Raw genomic sequence first — 20,252 nt, 5'->3', positions numbered from 1 at the left:
TGATAATCACAATGAGGTGGTCACTGACCTCGAGCCAGACATCCTAGAATGTGAAGTGAAGTGGGCCTTAGAAAAACTGAGCAACAACAAAGCTAGTGGAAGTGACAGTATTCCAGCTGAGCTATTCAAAATCTTAAAAGACAATGCAGTAAAAGTGCTACACTCAATTTGCCAGCAAATTTGGAAAACTCAACAGTGGCCACAGGATTGGAAAAGATCAGTTTACATTCCAATTCCAAAGAAAGGCAGTGCCAAAGAATGTTCAAACTATCGCACCATTGCACTCATTTCTCATGCTAGTAAAGTCATGCTTAAAATCCTACAAGCTAGACTTCAGCAGTATGTGGATCGAGAACTACCAGAAGTACAGGCAGGATTTCGAAGAGGCAGAGGAACTAGAGATCAAATTGCCAACATACGCTGGATCATGGAGAAAGCTAGGGAGTTCCAGAAAAACATCTACTTCTGCTTCATTGACTATGCTAAAGCCTTTGATTGTGTGGATCACAACAAACTGTGGCAAGTTCTTAAAGAGATGGGAGTACCAGACCATCTTATTTGTCTCTTGAGAAACCTATATGCGGGTCAAGAAGCAACAGTGAGAACTGGACACGGAACCACTGATTGGTTCAAAATTGGGAAAGGAGTCCGGCAAGGCTGTATACTGTCGCCCTGCCTATTTAACTTATATGCAGAGCACATCATGAGAAAGGCAGGGCTAGATGAATCAAAAGTTGGAATTAAGATTGCCGGAAGAAATATCAACAACCTAAGATACGCAGATGATACCACTCTAATGGCAGAAAGTGAAGAAGAACTAAAGAGCCTCTTGTTGCAGGTGAAGAAGGAGAGTGCAAAACTTGGGTTGAAACTTAACATTAAGAAAACCAAGATCATGGCATCTGGCCCTCTCAATTCCTGGCAAATAGATGGGGAAGAAATGGAGGTAGTGACAGATTTTATTTTCCTGGGCTCCAAGATCACTGCAGACGGGGACTGTAGCCAAGAAATTAAAAGACGCTTGCTCCTGGGGAGGAAAGCCATGGCAAATCTAGACAGCACACTAAAAAGCAGAGACATCACCCTGTCAACAAAAGTGCGTATAGTCAAGGCTATGGTCTTCCCAGTTGCAATGTATGGCAGTGAAAGTTGGACCATAAGAAAGGCTGAGCGCCAAAGAATTGAGGCCTTTGAACTGTGGTGCTGGAGAAGACTCCTGCGAGTCCCTTGGACTGCAAGGCGATCAAACCGGTCAGTCCTAGAGGAGATCAATCCTGACTGCTCTTTAGAAGGCCAGATTCTGAAGCTAAAACTCAAGTACTTTGGCCACCTAATGAGAAGGAAGGACTCACTGGAGAAGAGCCTAATGCTGGGAAAGATCGAGGGCAATAGAAGAAGGGGACGACAGAGAATGAGGTGGCTGGATGGAGTCACTGAAGCAGTAGGCGCGAGCTTAAATGGACTCCAGAAGATGGTAGAGGACAGGAAGGCCTGGAGGAATGTTGTCCATAGGGTCGCGATGGGTCGGACACGACTTCACAGCTAACAACAACAAATATGTATATATATATATGTATATATGTATATATGTATATGTATATATATATATGTATATATGTATATATATGTATATATATATGTGTGTGTGTGTGTGTGTGTGTGTGTGTGTGTGTGTGTATGTGTATATGTGTATATGTATATGTATATGTATGTTAAATGTTTGTTAAGCATTCAGAATACACTTGCTTAGTTCCAGACACGGGACAAATCTTATTTCCTGTTTCAGCCTAGCCCAAGGCCATCTACAGGCAGTAGCCACAGCAGTGGCAGCTCATATTTGTGCATATTTTTTGGCTTGCTAAGAAAGAATATATATATATGTATATATATATATTGCCTCTAAAAGGGGTATTTTCAGGGATGTCTTATTTTGTTCACATACAGGAGGCGGCAAGCGCGGGGGCCAACGGGAATGGGAGGGGCCTCTGCCCACCCTGCCTGCTGGCCTTGCGGTGGCTGGGACACTTCTCGGCCATGACGGGCATGGTGCTGGCCAAGCGGTTGCCTGTGCTGCTACTGGCCTGGGGGGGGTCTTCGCCCTCCTGGCCGCTCTGCTCTCAGCTGCCCTGCCTGTGTTTGGGAGGGGGTGCATGGCACGACTCAGTGTAGCGATGGGATTGGCAATGTGGGTAAAGCAACCCCGAGCTCGGCTAGACTCCCCTCTCGTTCCATCTGTCCCAGTGCCTGGAGGTGTTCTTGGTAGCCTCGCCATACCTGTGGCACCAGGCAACTTTGCCACCAAGGGCCCCTCTCTTCCGCAGCTCACCTTGTGACTCTGGAGCAGGCAGCGACCATGGTTTGCACTCTGTGTAGTGGAGGCTGCTGGGTAAACTAAAGAAAGTTAAACAGTCTGGCAGTGAAAATCCAGCAGCGGGGGGAAAAACCCGGTCTCACGTATGGGAAACCTGTACCGCCTGCCTCCCCCGTGCCTCTGCATGCGTGCTCGGCCTGCTAAACCTCACTTCTACCTGGCTGATTGAGCAAAGTGAAGGCATGGGGGGAGGCAGGCGGTGCAGATTCCTCGTATCTGAAACAGGTTGTTTTTCCCCCCGCTGCTGGATTTTTGCTGCCAGAATGTTTATTTGATGCAGAATGCAGATCCTCCTTGTTCAGCAAAAGACTGAAAAAACGCTTCGGATGAACCTTCCCACGGTTCTGCAGCTGCAGCTGCTCCCAATTTTCCAATTTTCTACCTCCCTCCTGCGATGCCCCGCCTCCCCGAAGTCGTGCTTGCAAGCAAATGCCCTGTTTCATTTCCTGAGCAGCAGCAGCCTCCGGCATTCCTGCCACCTCCCCCCACATGAGTTTTCATGCCAGGGTTTGGGTCATGATTACAGCCCCTGCTCTTTCTGCCATAAGAACCACCACCCAGCTCTTCTCTCTTCCTGAAAGCATTTCTTCACTAACCTGCTTTCCAGCTCCATTGCGTTTCTCCAGCTCCATCGCATTTCTCTGCCACCGTGTGCAGGGAAATAAAAGACGTTTGTGTTTTGACCCAGCCTTTGTGAGTGCTACTCAACAGCTTACTTGTGAGGAAAAACCCCTTTTTAACAAGGCATTCATGGAATAAACTCCAGATAACAAATCCTTACATGTTGAAACAAATAGTAGCAGTCTTTGCTCCCACTTGGCGGAGATAAATACAAAGTCCCTGAGTTCCCAGCAGGAAGGCTCAATTAGCAATTCAACCCAAACACAAAGCTGACAAACCTGGCAAAGAATTGGCAAAGAATCCTGGCAAAAGAAATCTGACAGAGGAACAAGATACAGTAACATGAACAGTTGCCTGTAGCAAACCGGCACCTCCCACACCTCTCCTCTTTATAGTTCAGCCAGGGCGTGGCTTCTTAGAGTCTCTTACTTTTCCTGGAGATCAGCCCCACTGCCCTCTGTTGTCCTGCGTGCCTCTCCTCTCTGCGCATATGTGCATCTGGGACAGGCCCCAGCTGTTCCTCCTCTTTGCTCAGTTCAGGGCCCCAACACAGCTGTTTCTCTGCCTGAGCGTGAGAAGATGGGTCTGGTTTTGAGTCTGGTTCTGAGTCTTCTTGCTTCTCAGAGCCTTCCGCAGACTCCAGTGTGAACCCAGGTACCCCTTTCCCCTCATCCGATTCATCTGACTCAGCTGGCGGATCCACTGGCAGTCAAGGAACCACAACAGTCTGTGGGACTACCGGTAAAAAAAAAAAAGTTCAATCAGACCTTACAACTTCTCACAAAAACAAAAACTTGCGAAGTTGGAAGGTCTGATTGAACTATTTTTTTTACTGGTAGCCCCACAAACTTCTTTTGTCTCCCTACAGTGGTGGAGAAACATGACAAGAGCTGGAAAGCAGGTTAGTGAAGAAATGCTTTTGGGAAGAAAGAGGAGATGGGCGGTGGTGTGCCAACCTCTCCAGCTCCACAGAAATGTTTTACATGGAGCCCTTGAGGTTTTCCGTGGAGGATGGATCTGCTTCCCGCAGGGCTGGGCCGGACTCACACATACCGGTACACTCAGCTTCTTCCAAAAACAATAGCGGTAGCTACTGTAGCCTTAGCTGATCAGAAGGAAAATGTGTCTGCTGGATTTTAAGGCAGAAAAGCAAAGGGGGAGGGGGCAATTTCAAAGGCCTGGTGTCAACACTACACATGAGCATGACTATAGCCATTTTGATTCTCATTCTAGGTTGCTACATAGAATGGAGGGAGGGGGGTTGCCCAGGTGCTTTGCTAGTCAAAATAATCTTTTGTCCCATGGGAATCAAGGTCATCGGCAGCTCCCGAGACTAGGGACTGGGCATTTCATAAAAAGCCTGCTAACTAATCATATTGGGGAACATAGTTGCTTACATAGCTTTTGTGGGTGGGACTTTTAACTTTGTATTGGGGAATTGTTACGTGTGTATCCAGACTTGGTTTCACTCTTGATCATGCTGATACTTTGTAACTAATAAACATATTCTTTGAGGAATTTACAAGCCTTGGAGTTCTGCTTTATTCATCTCTTGTCTGTTGTAACCATGACATTAAACCAAGTCTGGTTTAAGCTTTTTGGGTTTTGCCAACTTTTACCGTCAGTTTATTCTTTCGCAGATAACTATGCCAATCACTGATTTACTCAAAACCAGGGAAAAAAAAGGGGGGGAACCCAACCTTGTCAACCATTGCAGTGGTTGTTAAGAGTGCCAGGCTGCATTCAAGAAACTACAGACTCTTTGCAGCTGAACCAGTCCTTAAGCACCCTAACTCCGAACAGCAGTTCATTATTCAAGCCAATGCAAGCGACGTGGCCATGGGTGCTATTCTAGGGAAAAAAAACACACAAGGGGGAAATTAAAACCCTGTGCTTACACTTCCTGAAAATTAACTGACACTGGGAGTAGGTGGGCTGTTTGGGAGAAAGAGGCTTTTGCAGTTCATTGGGCATTACTAATGTGGTGTCATTTCTTGGAAGGGGAGGGGAAATACCTTTTGAGGTGTGGACTGATCACAAGGATTTGGAGGCTCTGAACCCCCCCCCCCCAAAGTATGTTCAGTGGGCTCAGTATTTCAACGTTGATTCATAATCCAGCCAAGCAATAAACTCCCAAATCACAATTAAACAAGGTGTAACAGGAGGTCAGAAGAAGATTTGACAACATAAACATCCACCTAAATGACATGCTCCAACCTGCATTTATAGGTCCAATTTTTAATACATTTTATATATCAATGTCCTCAACACTGCATAATATCATGTAAGAGTGACTGCTGCCTGATAAGCCTTTATTTTTGTGATTTAAGCCTTCCAGAGCAAATTTATGTTAGATCACACATATTGTGAAAATCTTGGTTCTACTCAATTTGATGATCAGATGAAGTATCATGAATGTTTACACTAAGTGTCAGGGCCCACTTCAAACCCACATCTTTAGAAAGCAGAACTCTTGGAAGCAATTTCTCCCAACAGGAACTTTTATTAAGAGCAGTTGATAACAGGCATAATAGACAGGATCTGAGATTTCCCATGCAGAACGATAGGTTAAAGTATCCCCAAGCAAGACCCCACCCCATAGTTTGTCCAGACAGTGTGGGACAGCCAATCCCCACGTGTTAAATCTATCGTGGGAAAAGGGGAAATAACATCGGCCTGTCTTTGGTTCACACAGCGATGTTTGGGAGGCTCTTCACACCTTCTTCTGAGAGCGTAGAAATAAGCCAGGCACCGGAGGTTACATTCCTTGTTCCCTCCCTTGTTCTAGCTGACAGTTTAAGGAAAGAAAGTTCAGAGAGAGATATAACACAGGAAAGCAAAATGTTACATTGTAGCGGATAGAGGAAGCAGAGGCAATAACCCACAGGCACATCCCCCTCCCCCTTGGGAGTATGCAGAACCCAGGGAGAGGTGAGATTTGATTTTGGGTCAGAGGGGATAGACAGAAATGAAATAGGAATGGGTTTTGACATCGAGACAAATATTTCTCTTCCCTCAAGAGCCATTAGTTCCAAAAGGCAAAGAAGACAGGAGCATTTACAGGTGACAACCAGAAATATTCCACCAAACTATACTGCATGTAACCCATGATTAGCCCAAAGATCACATCTGTTACATTATGTCTGCCAAGCATGACCCTAGAGATTCCCACTATGAAGGTCCAAAGTACAACCAGCACTCTCAGAGGGATTGCAAGTACGAGATGATGTAGTATAAATCTGCACACCATGGCGGCTCTGGTAGCATGGCCTGAAGGAAAGGAATATTTGTCCACAGAGACAGTGGCAAACATGTCCATCTTGTTGTAGACTGGGCGCCTTCGTTTCACCAGTCCTTTTACGGCTGCCACCAAAACTAGATCAAGAATCAGAGCTGCGAGATAAGGGAGAGAAACAACTTTCAGATATTTTAAAGAGCAACAGTATAAATTACAAAGCTTCAAACCCAACAAATACAGTATTGCTTGTAAATTCACTTTTCAGATGTAAAAATATTCAAATTATATTTGAATTTTAAGTTGATTATAAGTTTTAGTGAAGCCTGCTCAAATAACAGGAGTCAGTGTGGCTTTTGCAGCAGCATTGTAGGCTTAAATCATATAATAACTATGGCTCTCCAAACTGAGAAATTACACCTCAATATTCTGACCCAGGAACTTTATGCATATTTACACATCTAGGTCCACTTCACCACAATACTCATTTGTCCAGGTACCTCTGAACTGTCATTATGTCTACAAAGAAAAAGTGCTGGGTCTTATCAGAACCCAGATGCCTGCAAAGTGCCTGCTGATGTTGTGTTCTGACCAGTTAGCCACCATTTCCCACACTAGCTATAATTGAAATACAACATAAGAATTTCTTTTAACAGGTAGCACTACAGGTAATCCTCGTCTTATGACCACAATTGAGCCCATAATTTCTGTTGCTAAGTGAGACATTTGATAAGTGTGTTTTGCCCCATTTTACGACCTTTCTTGCCACAATTAAGTGAATCACTGCAATTGTTAAATTAGTAACACAGCTGTTAAGTGAATCTTTATGATTGACTTTGCTTATCAGAGGGTTACAAAAGGTGATCACATGATCCCAGGACACTGCAACTGTCATAAATATGAACCAAGCATCAGAATTTTGATCAGGTGACCATGAGGATATTGCAATGGTCGTAAGTGTGAAAAACGGTCATGTCACTTTTTACTGTTGTAAGTCAAGGACTACCTGTATTAATAGACTGCTTCTTCCCATCTGTCTCCCATGGCCTTTTTCTAATGCTGGAATCAAATGCTACCTTCCCCAGCTCCTGGAAGCCTTGGAAAGTAAATTTTGTTGCTCTTGCTGCTAGTTAAACTCTGGGAAGTATCTTGGAACATCATGCCTCTTCTCAGTCAGCCCAACCATTTTGAGGGCAGCAGGCCAGGAGGCAAAGCAGACTATTACCTAATTTAGGTAAGCACCCTAAATTCTTCTTCTTTTTTTGTATATATTTTATTGGTATTTTTTAACATAACATAAATCATTCAGTAATTTGTAAACAGTATGTTGTCTGGGTAACATTTATAAGACAATCTTTAACAATTGATTTCTATAATCTATATTCCATATGTTAATTTCAGTTGATTTCCCCTTTCCCCAAAGTATCTTTCTTTGCAAAACATTAGATTAAAACAATTCTCATTATTTTGATAAACAACAATTAAGTATATAGTTTTTCCAATAATCCTATTTGTCATTTTAGTTGCCTTATCGTAAATCCTGTTACCATGCTTATTTCAGCTTATTTCTCCCCCCAAATATTTTTACTAGTGACAATTTTCTCAACAATTAACTACATTTACATTGGTGGATTTAATTCCATTTTTTCCATATAAGCCCTCTCATACTTTTATATTTCTTAATCAATAAGTAAAAAAGTAGAAAGAGAAAAGAAAAGAGGAGAGAGACCAAAGAGGGAAAAAAGAAGAAAAAACAAAAAAAACCCAAAAGCACTGAGATACAAAAAATAACATACGACTGAAAATATGTATTCCTCCTAATTTAATATATATTTATTCCCTCAATTTCTTATTCTTTTTGATCATAGCTGTGAATGTATTTAATCTATTTAAACTTTAAGCATTCCATTCAGTAGATCTAATCATCTAATCCTTTAACTCTCATTCAAAATACATTTTTATGCTTTTCTTATCGTCACATTTAAATAACTAAAACATTTGCTTTGTTTAAATCATTTCAACTTTTTTTTACAGAAAGGAAAAAGAAAAAAAACATTGTATTAATTATAAAAAAATCATCCCTCTAAGACAGGGGTGTCCAAACTTTTTCCGAAGAGGGCCAGATTGGATGAAGTGAACATGCTGGAGGGCCGAACATTTTTCCAAACATTCTTTGAACAATTGCAATTAAATGCAAATGAATTATTTTATGCCAAGTTAATTGCAAATGGCATACTTTTCATTCTACAACATTAAGATCAACTGTCAGCTGAGTTTTCACAATGTATTTTAAATAAATTTAAAAAAAAAACTTACCTGCACTAATGTGAAGGGTGAAATTGAGATCTGTACTGCAGCAAATAGGCTCGGTCTGGTACAAAGGCAGTGGTTTTGATGCGCAAAATGTCACGCAGATGAGGGTCACTTAGTCTTGTCCTCACACGGTTCTTGTTAAAGTTCATAGCAGAGAATGTCTTCTCACACAAATATGTTGAGCCAAACAAGGTCAGCATTTTCTTTGCAAATGTCCGAATCTCCTGAAACCTGCCCTTATCCAGTTGGCGGTAAAAGTTCACAAGAGAGAGCTGTTGGTGACGACTGCGTAACTCACTGTCACAATGCAGCTCAATGAGCTCAAGCTGCAGCTGATCTGGAGCATCATCGGGGTCAACAGAGAATGGAGAGGAGAAAAGGCTGATCTCCTTTTCAATAGCTGCAAAATCTTGAAAGCGCCGTTTAAACTCTCCAGCCAGAGATGCGATGTCTGCTGCATACCTGCTCATTTGCACACTGATATTGTCCTGTGAAAAACTGTTCATTATTTCCTGCAATGCTGGGAAATGTATGGTATTGGGCTGTGTTTGTGACAAATGCCTTTGGAAAAGTTGCAGCTTTGTTCCAAAGGCCTTGATGTGTGAATAAAGCTGGTTCACCGCTGCATCTTTTCCCTGAAGACTCGTGTTTAGTACATTCAGATGCTTTGTTATGTCAACTAGAAACCCCAAATCAGCCAGCCAAATAGGATCAGATAGTTCTCGCATCGGTTGTCCCTTTGTTTCCAAGAATTCTTTTATTTCCTTTCTGAGAGAGTAGAAACGCTGCAGCGCAGACCCTCGACTGAGCCATCTTACATCGTTGTGATATAAAACATCTTCATATTCAACCTGGATGTCCAGTAGAAACTATTTAAACTGGCGGTGGTACAGAGCTTTAGCGCGAATAAAATTAATAGTCTTTACAACCGGTTTCATAACATGATCATATTTGAGATATTTAGCACAGAGAACTTGTTGATGAATGATACAATGGAGTTTAATAGCTTTGCCTCCTTCTTCAATCACCTTGTTACAGATTAGGGTTGATAAGCCACTTCGTTCACCAGCCATAGCAGGTGCCCCATCAGTAATAATCCCAGTAATTTTGTTCCAGGGCAGTTTCATGTCATCTATTGCGGAACTAACAGCAACAAATAAATCTTTTCCTCTAGTTTGGTCCGTAAGGCTCTGGAGGTCAAGTAGCTCTTCAGTCACATTTATTTCATCGTCCACCCCTCTCAAAAAAATCAGCAACTGAGCTGTGTCAGATAGGTCTGTGCTTTCATCACAGGCTATTGAAAAGAAGTCAAAATCCTGTCCTTTGGACGTCAACTGTCTCTTAATATCTGATGAAATATCTTCAATTCTCCGTGCTATAGTGTTACGAGCCAGGCAAATGTTGGCAAACTCTTGCTTCTTCTCGGGACAGATATTTTCAACCATTTTCATAACGCACTCTTTAATAAAATCACCCTCAGCAAAAGACTTGCCATTTTTAGCAATTAACATTGCCACGTCATAGCTTGCCTTTGTGGCATTTTCATTTGACTCACGGGCTCTTGTGAGAAATCGCTGTTGTGACATTAAAACTGCTTCAAGTTGCTTCAACTTTTCACTGCGGTCGCGCCCTGTTAGTTTGTCATATGTGCTATGTTTTGTCTGGTAGTGTCTTTTGATATTAAATTCTTTATAAATGGCCACAGTCTCTTGACATATCAGACAAACACAGCGATTCCGTATTTCAGTGAAAAAAAATTCCACTTTCCACCTTTCCTGGAAACGGCGGCCCTCACTGTCAACTTTCCTTTTCTTATTTATAGTCGCCATTTTCTGTTTGACCTTGGAAGATGGAAACTGTGTTATTTGCTTTGACAAGGTCAGACTCTCTGGTAACAACTCACACACTTCCACCACTTCACAAATTCTGCCCCGCCGCTGCTTCACCTTCCCCCCTGCCGAGGAGAGAACCAGCGCCGCACGCCCACCCCTTGCCTGGCCTTGAGGCTGCTGAAGAGTAGAGGGTGCCCAGGTAGATGGTCACAACCAATTGTTTCTGGCTGACAAAAGAACCATTGCACAAAGGGGCTCTGAAAGGCAATTTTCTCGGCTGCCACATACCAAGGGCTTCACCTGCATTCCTGGTTAGCACTTGAGAGGGGACCAACCAGAAACATCCGGGAAGAATTCAAGCCAAGCCCTTTCCGTGCAGCGGACAAGAAAATTGCTACTCGGAACCCGCCTGGCAACCGAGCGGTGCTCGCAGCGCAGAGAGAATCCAAGGGTGCGGCAGGCCCTTTTTCCCTGGCCACCGGGGGCGGGAAGGCCGTTGAGGTCTGCCTGGCGCCAGCTCGGAGACTCCGCCTACCAGGCCCTTCTCCCGCTTGGCCAGGCCAGGCGCGCACCGTCAGCCTCGCTGCACCGGCACAGATGCCGCGCCAAGCCCGGGGCGGGGGGAGGAGCGTGGCGGTTCGGCCAGCCAGGAAAAGGTGCGGGAAGCGGAGGCAGCAAGCGAGCGTGCGCTCAGGGCGAGGCGGCCGTGGACCGGTGAGGGAAGAGCGCCGAGGGAGCGGCCGGCCGGGCAGCGCTGCTGCCGAGCAGAGCTCGCCCGGGGCGCCCGCTCTGCGCTACTCGTCCTCCACGTTTGGGCGGTGACGTCAGGATGCGGCCCTCTCACCGCCCTCCCTCGTGTGGCAGGCCCTTTCTCCCTGGCCCTCTCACCGCCCTCCCTCGTGTGGCAGGCCCTTTCTCCCTGGCCCTCTCACCGCCCTCCCTCGTGTGGCAGGCCCTTTCTCCCTGGCCCTCTCACCGCCCTCCCTCGTGTGGCAGGCCCTTTCTCCCTGGCCCTCTCACCGCCCTCCCTCGTGTGGCAGGCCCTTTCTCCCTGGCCCTCTCACCGCCCTCCCTCGTGTGGCAGGCCCTTTCTCCCTGGCCCTCTCACCGCCCTCCCTCGTGTGGCAGGCCCTTTCTCCCTGGCCCTCTCACCGCCCTCCCTCGTGTGGCAGGCCCTTTCTCCCTGGCCCTCTCACCGCCCTCCCTCGTGTGGCAGGCCCTTTCTCCCTGGCCCTCTCACCGCCCTCCCTCGTGTGGCAGGCCCTTTTTCCCTGGCCACCGGGGCAGACGCCGCGCCAAGCCCGGGGCGGGGGGAGGAGCGTGGCGGTTCGGCCAGCCAGGAAAAGGTGGTCCGCCCCAGGCACCTCCTTGCTGCATTTCTTTTTTTTTACCAGGGAGGGAGGAGGGCTTACCTGCGTGGCTCTGCCCGGCTGGTCCTTAGAGTGGGAGGCGCAGCGAGATCGTCCCCCCCCTCGAGAGAGAGCCCGAGAAGCCAGACAAGAGGCGGTGTCGGGTTTCTTCACCCCACCTCCCTGCACTCAAAGGTCGCCAAGCGCTTTAGCGGGCCCATCGGTTTCTTCCGGCGAAGCTGCGGCTAAAGCTGCTACTTCACAAAGACTGCAGGCAAATCGCTCCCCTCTCCCACCCCTCCTGCGCCGCTCGTCTTCCAGGTTTGGGCGGTGATGTCAGGAGGGCCGTGGGAGGGCCACATTTACATAGAGCAGGGAGGGCTGTTTGAGGGCCGTATGAAACCGCCCCGCGGGCCGCAAATCGCCCGCGGGCCGCACTTTGGACATGCCTGCTCTAAGAGTAATATATTCCAAAGTTTTTCCATTTCTTTAGCCATATTCAAACAAATGTTTCTTATTGTATTAGTTAACAAAAAAATCATCTCTCTAAGAGTAATATATTCCAAAGTTTTTCCATTTTTAGCCATATTCAAACAAATGTTTATTTTTTAAGTATTCTCTCTGATAAGTCCCATCATCTATTTTCTTGATTTCCATTTTAATATTTTTTCTCTGGCCATTGCCTTTCTTAATCAGTATGTTTTGTGGCATCATTTGTTTCCCTGTAAAGTATTTTTTTCTCATTCTTTTCCTTATCTTCAAAGTTGCTTGGATGTGTTGAAATATTTCCCATTTGAATTAAATCATGATTTTTATTTTATACGGTTCCATCTTTAAGTCTCTATCCTCAGAATTATGTTCAGTCATCTCTACTGTATTTTCCTGGGAAATTTCTTGGAGTGAAATTAAGTTGGAGATAAGTTGATTCATACTCTCTAGGTTGTTCTGTATTTCTTTGTGGTTTAAAATCATTGTCCTTTGAAATTGTTGCCGCTTATCATATGTTTCCTTTTGTAAAGTATTCATTGCTTCAGATTTGTTACTCTCACTTTGTTTACACAGCTGCATTTTTTAAAGAACTTTGAGTCAGAGAAAAAAAATCCTCACCCACCAGTAGGTGTCAGCGTTTGCTCATTTTTCAGGTCTTTCTAATCTTTTTTTCCTCTCTCTAAAGGGTAAGTTTCGCCACTTCTGGTAACCTAAAAGAGGGAGTAGAATCTCCCTTTTTTCCCCTCTGGAGATCTCTTATTTTTGGGACTTTCTTCTTCAGGAAAATAGGTGGGATAGAGAAAATCAATATTCTTACCCAGATTCAAGCATGCTGTTTAAAATCTGCTTAGTTTAAAAGCTTATGACTTCCGTTGTTTTCAGCTGTGACTGGACAAGAAGTTAGCTAGCCTTTTCTTCTGTTGGTTTCTGGGAGGCTTCTCCTGGACCGTTCGGGGAGACTGCCATGTCTCCTAAGTCCCTGGGATTTCCTTCCTTCATTCCACCCCTTCAGGGTGGGTTCTGGCCCCTTAGGGTCCCCAACAAAAAGAAATTTCAGCCGAAGGGTTCGGCATTCCGAATCTTCCGACTGCTCCGCTGGAAAACAGGAACCGGAAGTCAAGCACCCTAACTTCTACTCAGTTTCAGAGGACTTTTTAGGTTCAAAACTGTACATTACACAGTTCAAAAGCTTGAGATGTAGCCCATTTCTGAAAATGTACAAAAAGATTCTGAATGTCCTACAAAATAATAATAGTGCCATAATTTTGGTGGCTGTTGAACTTGGAGTAAAAAATGTCCTATAATCCATAATTTAGGGAGATTCCTAACTCAGCTCCAACACTTTTCTAAATCTGTAATTACCATTAGAGCAGGGGTGTCAAACTGCTGGCCTGCAGACCGGACGCGTCATGATGAAACCGCGCCCACCCCATTGCCGGCAATGGGGAAAAAGTTCCGATACATCGCATGATGTCACATGTTGTCGCGAGTTTGACATGTCTGCGTTAGAGTCTTGTCATTGTCCTGTTGTACTTTCCAAAGCCAATGACTGACTGACAATTCACAGCACGCTTTCAACAGTGTATGTAACTGCACTATTCTGACTGAGGAAAAACAAAGTGAATGAAGCATGTTGTGTATAATATGTACCAAGGGATAAGCCATGAACATTAAAACTATTAATCAAGTCAAACACTATAGCATCTTTTGGAGAAATTGAAATAAGCAAACAAATCCTGAGAAAAGTAGCGGCTCCAAAACCCTTTTTCTACTGTCCTGAAGCAAACTCATTTTACAGCAAGGTGGGAAGCCTGAAGTTCCTTAGCACAATAAAGATGATTTTTCAATCTTTTTAATGAATGTATTAATGTGTACTTGAAACACATTCCAATCTTTTAATGGCCTTTCAAAAGTTGAAAAAAGTAAATAGCAAAGAATTATTAATGGCACATATTTCCACAGTAGTTAAGGATGTCTTCAAGTGTGAAGAGGTACTATTACTATATCTACTGTACATTCTTGCCCTGGCATGTGCACATAGGTTAAGGAAAAACTCCAAATTCCAGTTTTTTATACCATGGCCCAGGAGTAAACAAACTTGTCAGTAAGGACCTGAGGATTTAGGGGAGAAAAGCAGTTTAGTCCAATATCTGAAAATATATATCCAGGCACTATAGTCAACCTTACTGTCAGTGCCATGATGGAAGAAGATCACAACTGAAACACAACACAGGATTTGGAATAGGATCTGAGGAATTTAATACCGTATTTTCCAGCGTATAAGACGACTGGGTGTATAAGACGACCCCCTACATTTCCTGTTAAATTATAGGGTTTGGGCTATACTCGCCGTATAAGACTACCCCTCTTCCAACGCACACCAAATAAAAATTAAAAAACATCAGATTTTATTTTAATATGGTAATTTTAATTCAAATGCTTATGACATGCAGGTGCTTAGTAGGAAAACTGTCACTTATAAACATAAGGCTGTTTGTCCTCAAACATGTAAACATAAAACAGTGCAAGTGGATTAAATAATAATAATAATAATAATAATAATAATAATAATAATAATAATAATAATAATAATAATAATAATAAGTAGTAGTAGTAGTAGTAGTTGGAGGGGACCTTGGAGGTCATCTAGTCCAACCCCCTGCTTCCAGTGTTGGAGCATTCACCACTTCTGGAGGCAGGTTGTTCCACTGGTTAATTGTTCTAACTGTCAGGAAGTTTCTCCTTAATTCTAGGTTGCTTCTCTCCTTGATTAGTTTCCATCCATTACTTCTTGTCCTGCTTTCAGGTGCTTTGGAGAATAGCTTGACTCCCTCTTCTTTGTGGCAGCCCAATTCCAGCAACCATTCCCTATTTTCCTAATTCACTTTTTCACTTTTCCTAATTCACTCTAAAGCTTTCCCTGCACAGAGCCTTAAGTAACACAAGCTGCCTGCAATTAGTGCAGGTTCGCATGCCACCAGGCTCAAGGTTGACTCAGCTTTCCATCCTTCCAAGGTAGGTAAAATGAGGACCCAGATTGTTGGGGGCAATAAGCTGACTTTGTAATAATGCTGCTGGGGGGGGGGGTGAAAGCCCTAATAAACAGGCATATACACAGAATGAAGGCTATTGCTAAGCACATTGATTTGTGCTTTAAATTGTAAGCCACCCTGAGTCTTTGGAGAAGGGCAGGATATAAATGGGATTTTAAAAAAAAGACCAAATGGGAGATCCGCTCCAGGTTTTCCAGCCAGCCCGCCCAGTTCCTGAGTCAAATGTGTCCTTAGAGCTAAGCCGCTGCTCTGGCTGCTGCCTTCCCCACCTGCCTTTCAAGTTGGGATATACTACAGCTGGTCTTCAACTTTAGAAGAAAAGACGCCCAGACCCCAGCCTGTAAAAAATCACAGACTGCAGCTTCTTCTCCAATTGGTCCCGCTTTCCCTGCGCAGACTAAATGGGAGATCCGCTCCAGGTTTTCCAGCCAGCCCTGTCCCTAAATTTTCAGCACTCCGCGTATAAGACGACCCCTGACTTTTGAGAAGATTTTAATGGGTTAAAAAGTAGTCTTATACGCCGGAAACGGTATGTACCCTTGTAAAGGACTTGTTAGGGCCTATGTATGCATCAAATAATATTTGTGTCCAAACATGGGCTGAATGTACTCAAAGTGCAGCAAGACTATACAATGTTCCTTTAGCAAAGAAGAATATTTGGAGGGCTCTGGTGACTCTTTGAGCCTTTTGCATTACATATTCCATGCGTAGCCTGCATACTGTTATGGCACAAAATACTATTTTAAGATACTTAAATTACTTGATCTGCTCTATTGGATGATTATTTAATTTTCAAATATGCATTTTAGGACATTTTTGCAAGCACCAGTACTTTGGTTCTATTTTAATTAATTTCTAGGGCTCCTGTATTTCAGTGTTCAACCAAAGTACACAATGCAGTTTTTAAACCAATCGATCTGGGAGAAGAATATTACATCATATATCCATATAAAAAAATTTCCATTATTATGGAAACTATCCACAAAGAAAGACAAAGGAGAGAAAGATGAAAATATCATTCTTATCCCTATCAATTATTCACATCTTGGTCCAATCATCACAAAAGAAAGAAACAACAAATACAAGGAACAAAAGTCTTACCAAAGAGTAGATTGAGCAGCACCTCACGGCCTGCTGAGCTGCTGCTTCTGTAAAGCCCGTACAATGTACCAGTTAGCCAAGGAATTCCATGTCCTGACACCTCTATGACTATCATGAGAGGACGAACACTACCCCATGGGGAATTCTCTCCAGCGCATATACCCAGTAGTTTAGAGGCCCACAGATCAACAGCCAAAAGAGAATGCAGGGCAATACCCCAGAAAGAAGGATTGAGCTTCATACAGTCCTCTTCGGGTAAAGCCTGTTGAGGGCCAGTACTAGTAGAAGAGTCTTTATGATGAGACATATTTTCTGGGGATACTGGGCCCCTCTGATCTGTCAATGACAAGAACTCTAGCCTACTGTCATAAGCCCGTCTTTCACGAATGCTCTTTGGACTGTGCCTAGGACTTGGCATGATGGTGCTGATATAGCTTATCTGTGGAAGAAGGAAAAAAAGTTTGTTGCATCAAATGTTTCTATACCTAGAATCATACAGATGGAAGAGGCTAGGTAAGCCATCAAGTCCAACCGTGTGCTCTATATAGGAATCCAAATTATGCTTGCTCTTGGATTCATCCGAAGAAGGGAAGTCCACACACTAAGCAATTGTTGAGCTGCTCTATTAGCAAAGGTTCTTTTTCTAACATTCAGTGTAATTGGTATCTGCCTTCTTATAATTTAAATTCATTATACTATGACCTATAGATGTATAAAAAAGGTAAAGGTTCCCCCGCACATGTGTGCTAGTCGTTTCCGACTCTAGGGGCCAGTGCTCATCTCCGTTTCAAAGCCGAAGAGCCAGCGCTTGTCCGAGGACGTCTCCGTGGTCAGGTGGCTGGCATGACTAGACGCCAAAGGCGCATGGAACGCTGTTACCTTCCCACCGTAGTGGTCCCTATTTTTCTACTTGCATTTTTACGTGCTTTCGAACTGCTAGGTTGGCAGAAGCTGGGACGAGTAACAGGTGCTCACTCTGCTACGCAGCATTCGGGATTCGACCCACCAAACTGCCGACCTTCTGATCGACAAGCTCAGCGTCCTAACCCACTGAGCCATCGCGTCCCTACATAGATGTATAGAAATGAAAATGAAATCTTTTCAAGTATATGGACAGTTCCATTATAGGTGGTGCTCAATTAACAATCACTCATTCAGCAACCATTCAAACCTGCAAAGGAGCTGAACAAGTAGCATCTACGAACGGCCACTGTAGCACCTCCAAAATTATGTGATCATGATGTAGGGTGCTCAGCAACCAGCCTGGATTTCTGACTGTTGCAGCATCCCACAGTCACAATTTGCAATGATCACAATTTGTAGCCTTCCCTTTCGGCTTCTGACAAGCAAAGTCAATGGGGAAACCAACAGGAAGTCAGAAGCCGCTGTCACGTTGAGGTCATTTGATGACTTTCATGGTCCTTGCAACTGGGGATTGCTGGAAAAGTCATTGCTAAGCAGCATGGTCAAATGACTTCACACTTTATGATCACCTCAGTGATGGAATTGTGATCCCAATTACAATTATTAAGCAAGGACTGTCTGTCTATACACTTCTGTCACTTTTTTCCTCAGGATCAAATACCAAGTTTCTCTATTTTTTCTACATAGGATATAGTTTCCAGTCCCTGGCCTAGATCATTCTCACTGCCTTTTACTGAACCTGCCTTTGAAAGTCGGCTGGATGATTTTAGGCCAGTCACTCTGTGACCACTGTGATCACTTCACAAAGCAGCATATAGTTTCAAACTGGGTGTGTAGTGCCTGGTGAAATCTCAGAGATGACAGGCAAGGGCATGGGGGAAGAACCTGATTTAATAGTTTTAGGCAGTGCTTTTTTTGTAAAAGAAAAAGGTGCTGGAACTGACACGTCATACAACCCACCTTGCCTACCCTACAAGGTTCCATCCAAAAAAGGTGCCGGAACTCCGTTCTGAGCCTTCTATGGCAAAAAAAGCCCTGGTTTTAGGGGATGATATATTTATCATCTCTCTGTGTGGATTTAAATATAAACTACCATATGGCTGAGATTAGTGTTATGCTCGATATTAAAGCTTCATTACACAATCACACCTACATCTGTTTTTCCGCATGTTTGAACTGGTCCCTAAATTTATTACTTTGCTATGAAAGCACTCTCGATGTAAAACTATTTTGAGGAGTGTATTAAATAAAAAGCTTTTCTCTCCACTCCACAAACTGGAAATTGTGTCTCTCAACAACCACCGGTAGGTACCACTTTTGCGAATGATGAATTTCAGCAATGTTAAAACGCCAGTACATGTTTAAACGACAATATTTACGATTAATGTCTATTATAGAAAACAGCTCGGCCCCTTGGGAACAGAGAGCTTGGGAGCCTTCGAGGATGGTCGATTTAGGATTAGCACCACACACATCCCAGAGATGCCAAGTGGGAAGGGAGGAAAAAAAAGCATCGGATCGCATGTCCCAAGTAGCTCCTTTCCTCGCCCGACCAAGGACTGCAGGGCCCGCACTCCTCTCGTTTCAGCGATCGCTCTGTAGGAACTCGCCCGCCCCAGCCGACACGCGATACCTTCCGAACCCGCCACCCGGCTAAGATGACGCCGACACGTGACTGCTGCCAACGCCCGCCCACTACCAGCCCCCTGCAGCCGTCTTTTTTTTGCCCCACATTACCAAGCGGCCTTTAACTCGGCGCGATCGCCCTCTGCTTCCCTTATCCACCAAAAGAAGCCACGCCCGGGCGGGGAGGAGGAATGGGACGCGTAGGAGACGTGAGAAGGCGTGCACATCCGACTACTTCCTTGTGCTGTATGGGCAGGGGAGCTTTTTTTAAGTGTTGGATCATTTGATCTTGCCTACCTTTGAAAGTAATGGATTTTCGAAGATTTCAAAAATAGAATTTGCGGGCACTCCACTGACAGTAACAATGCGTTGTAACGTTTCAAAATCAAAATAGATATTTTTGTCGTGTGTGTGTGTGTGTGTGTCTTCGGACAGCACTGGCTCCCTCGGCTAAGAAACGGGAGATGAGCACGGCTTGTCTATTTTAATTTGGAAACGTTACAGCGTATTTTTACTGTCATTGGAGTGCCCGTAAATTCTCTTTCTGAAATCTTTTGACAGACTGGACACGGGAAATCTTTACTTATACACAGTGCGCGCATCATCGTGCCGATAGAATATTGATAGCTCAGGGTTGATCTGTGGTTGAAGACATATATCACTGTGCTGACACTGGTACCTGCGTTGTCCTGAGCTGACAGAAAATATTTTCTATAAGGGTTTTGAAAGAAATGCTTTGAAATTAGAATGCCTTTGAATTCACTTATACATCACTTCGTTTTTCCCCTCTCCAAAAAAAAACCCACCACCGGAGGGCAGCCATATTTTTATGGTAGCCCCACAATCAGAAACTTAGTATCTTGTAAGTTTAACCTATCTTATAAGGCATGGGCTTTGAGACACAGCTGATAAACAGATGGAACTTACGAAAACATATTTTAAAAATAAAATTGGTTTTAAAAGTTAGGAGGTTGGACTAGAAAACCTTCAAGCTTTCTTCCAGCCCTGCAATTCTATGATCATGCATAGCTTGACTGCTTCTGTCTTGGTGCAGAACCTGGTATTGGTCTTTGAGTCAAATCAGAAATCCATTTCTAATTGTAATTGTCTGTTAAGATAGAGATTGTTTCTATTATCACAGTTGGTAGTTTTTTGCTACCTCTAATCCTAAAGGATATTTTGGCTTACATAATTTAAGGACTGCTAGGTTTCCCATGTACAGCTGCTTCTAATTGCTAACTTTGAACTATTGTAGAATTAGTTCTGTCCCACAATTGCATTTGAACTTTGAGGGAAACAGTTGGAAAGAAGAAACTGGTTATCTATGGACTTAAGGCA

At 43.9% G+C, this 20,252-nt stretch overlaps 1 protein-coding gene across 1 annotated transcript; it reads right to left on the bottom strand.

Annotated features, from left to right (window-relative positions):
• Positions 1 to 5,484: 5,484 nt before the first annotated feature.
• PLPP6 (phospholipid phosphatase 6) lies at positions 5,485 to 19,069 on the bottom strand. Its single transcript, XM_081324005.1, has 3 exons — positions 19,026 to 19,069; positions 16,365 to 16,803; positions 5,485 to 6,385 (listed from the first exon to the last, which is right to left on the bottom strand). The coding sequence occupies exons 2-3, from the start codon at positions 16,780 to 16,782 to the stop codon at positions 6,018 to 6,020; spliced, it is 786 nt and encodes a 261-aa protein (XP_081180131.1). The 5' UTR covers positions 16,783 to 16,803; positions 19,026 to 19,069; the 3' UTR covers positions 5,485 to 6,017.
• Between the last annotated feature and the right edge of the window lie 1,183 nt (positions 19,070 to 20,252).

Source organism: Vipera berus (assembly GCF_964194415.1).
Source record: "Vipera berus genome assembly, chromosome: 3".
Taxonomy (NCBI): domain Eukaryota; kingdom Metazoa; phylum Chordata; class Lepidosauria; order Squamata; family Viperidae; genus Vipera; species Vipera berus.
The sequence above is the reverse complement of the archived record's forward strand: the minus strand, read 5'-3'. Positions and strand labels throughout refer to the sequence as shown.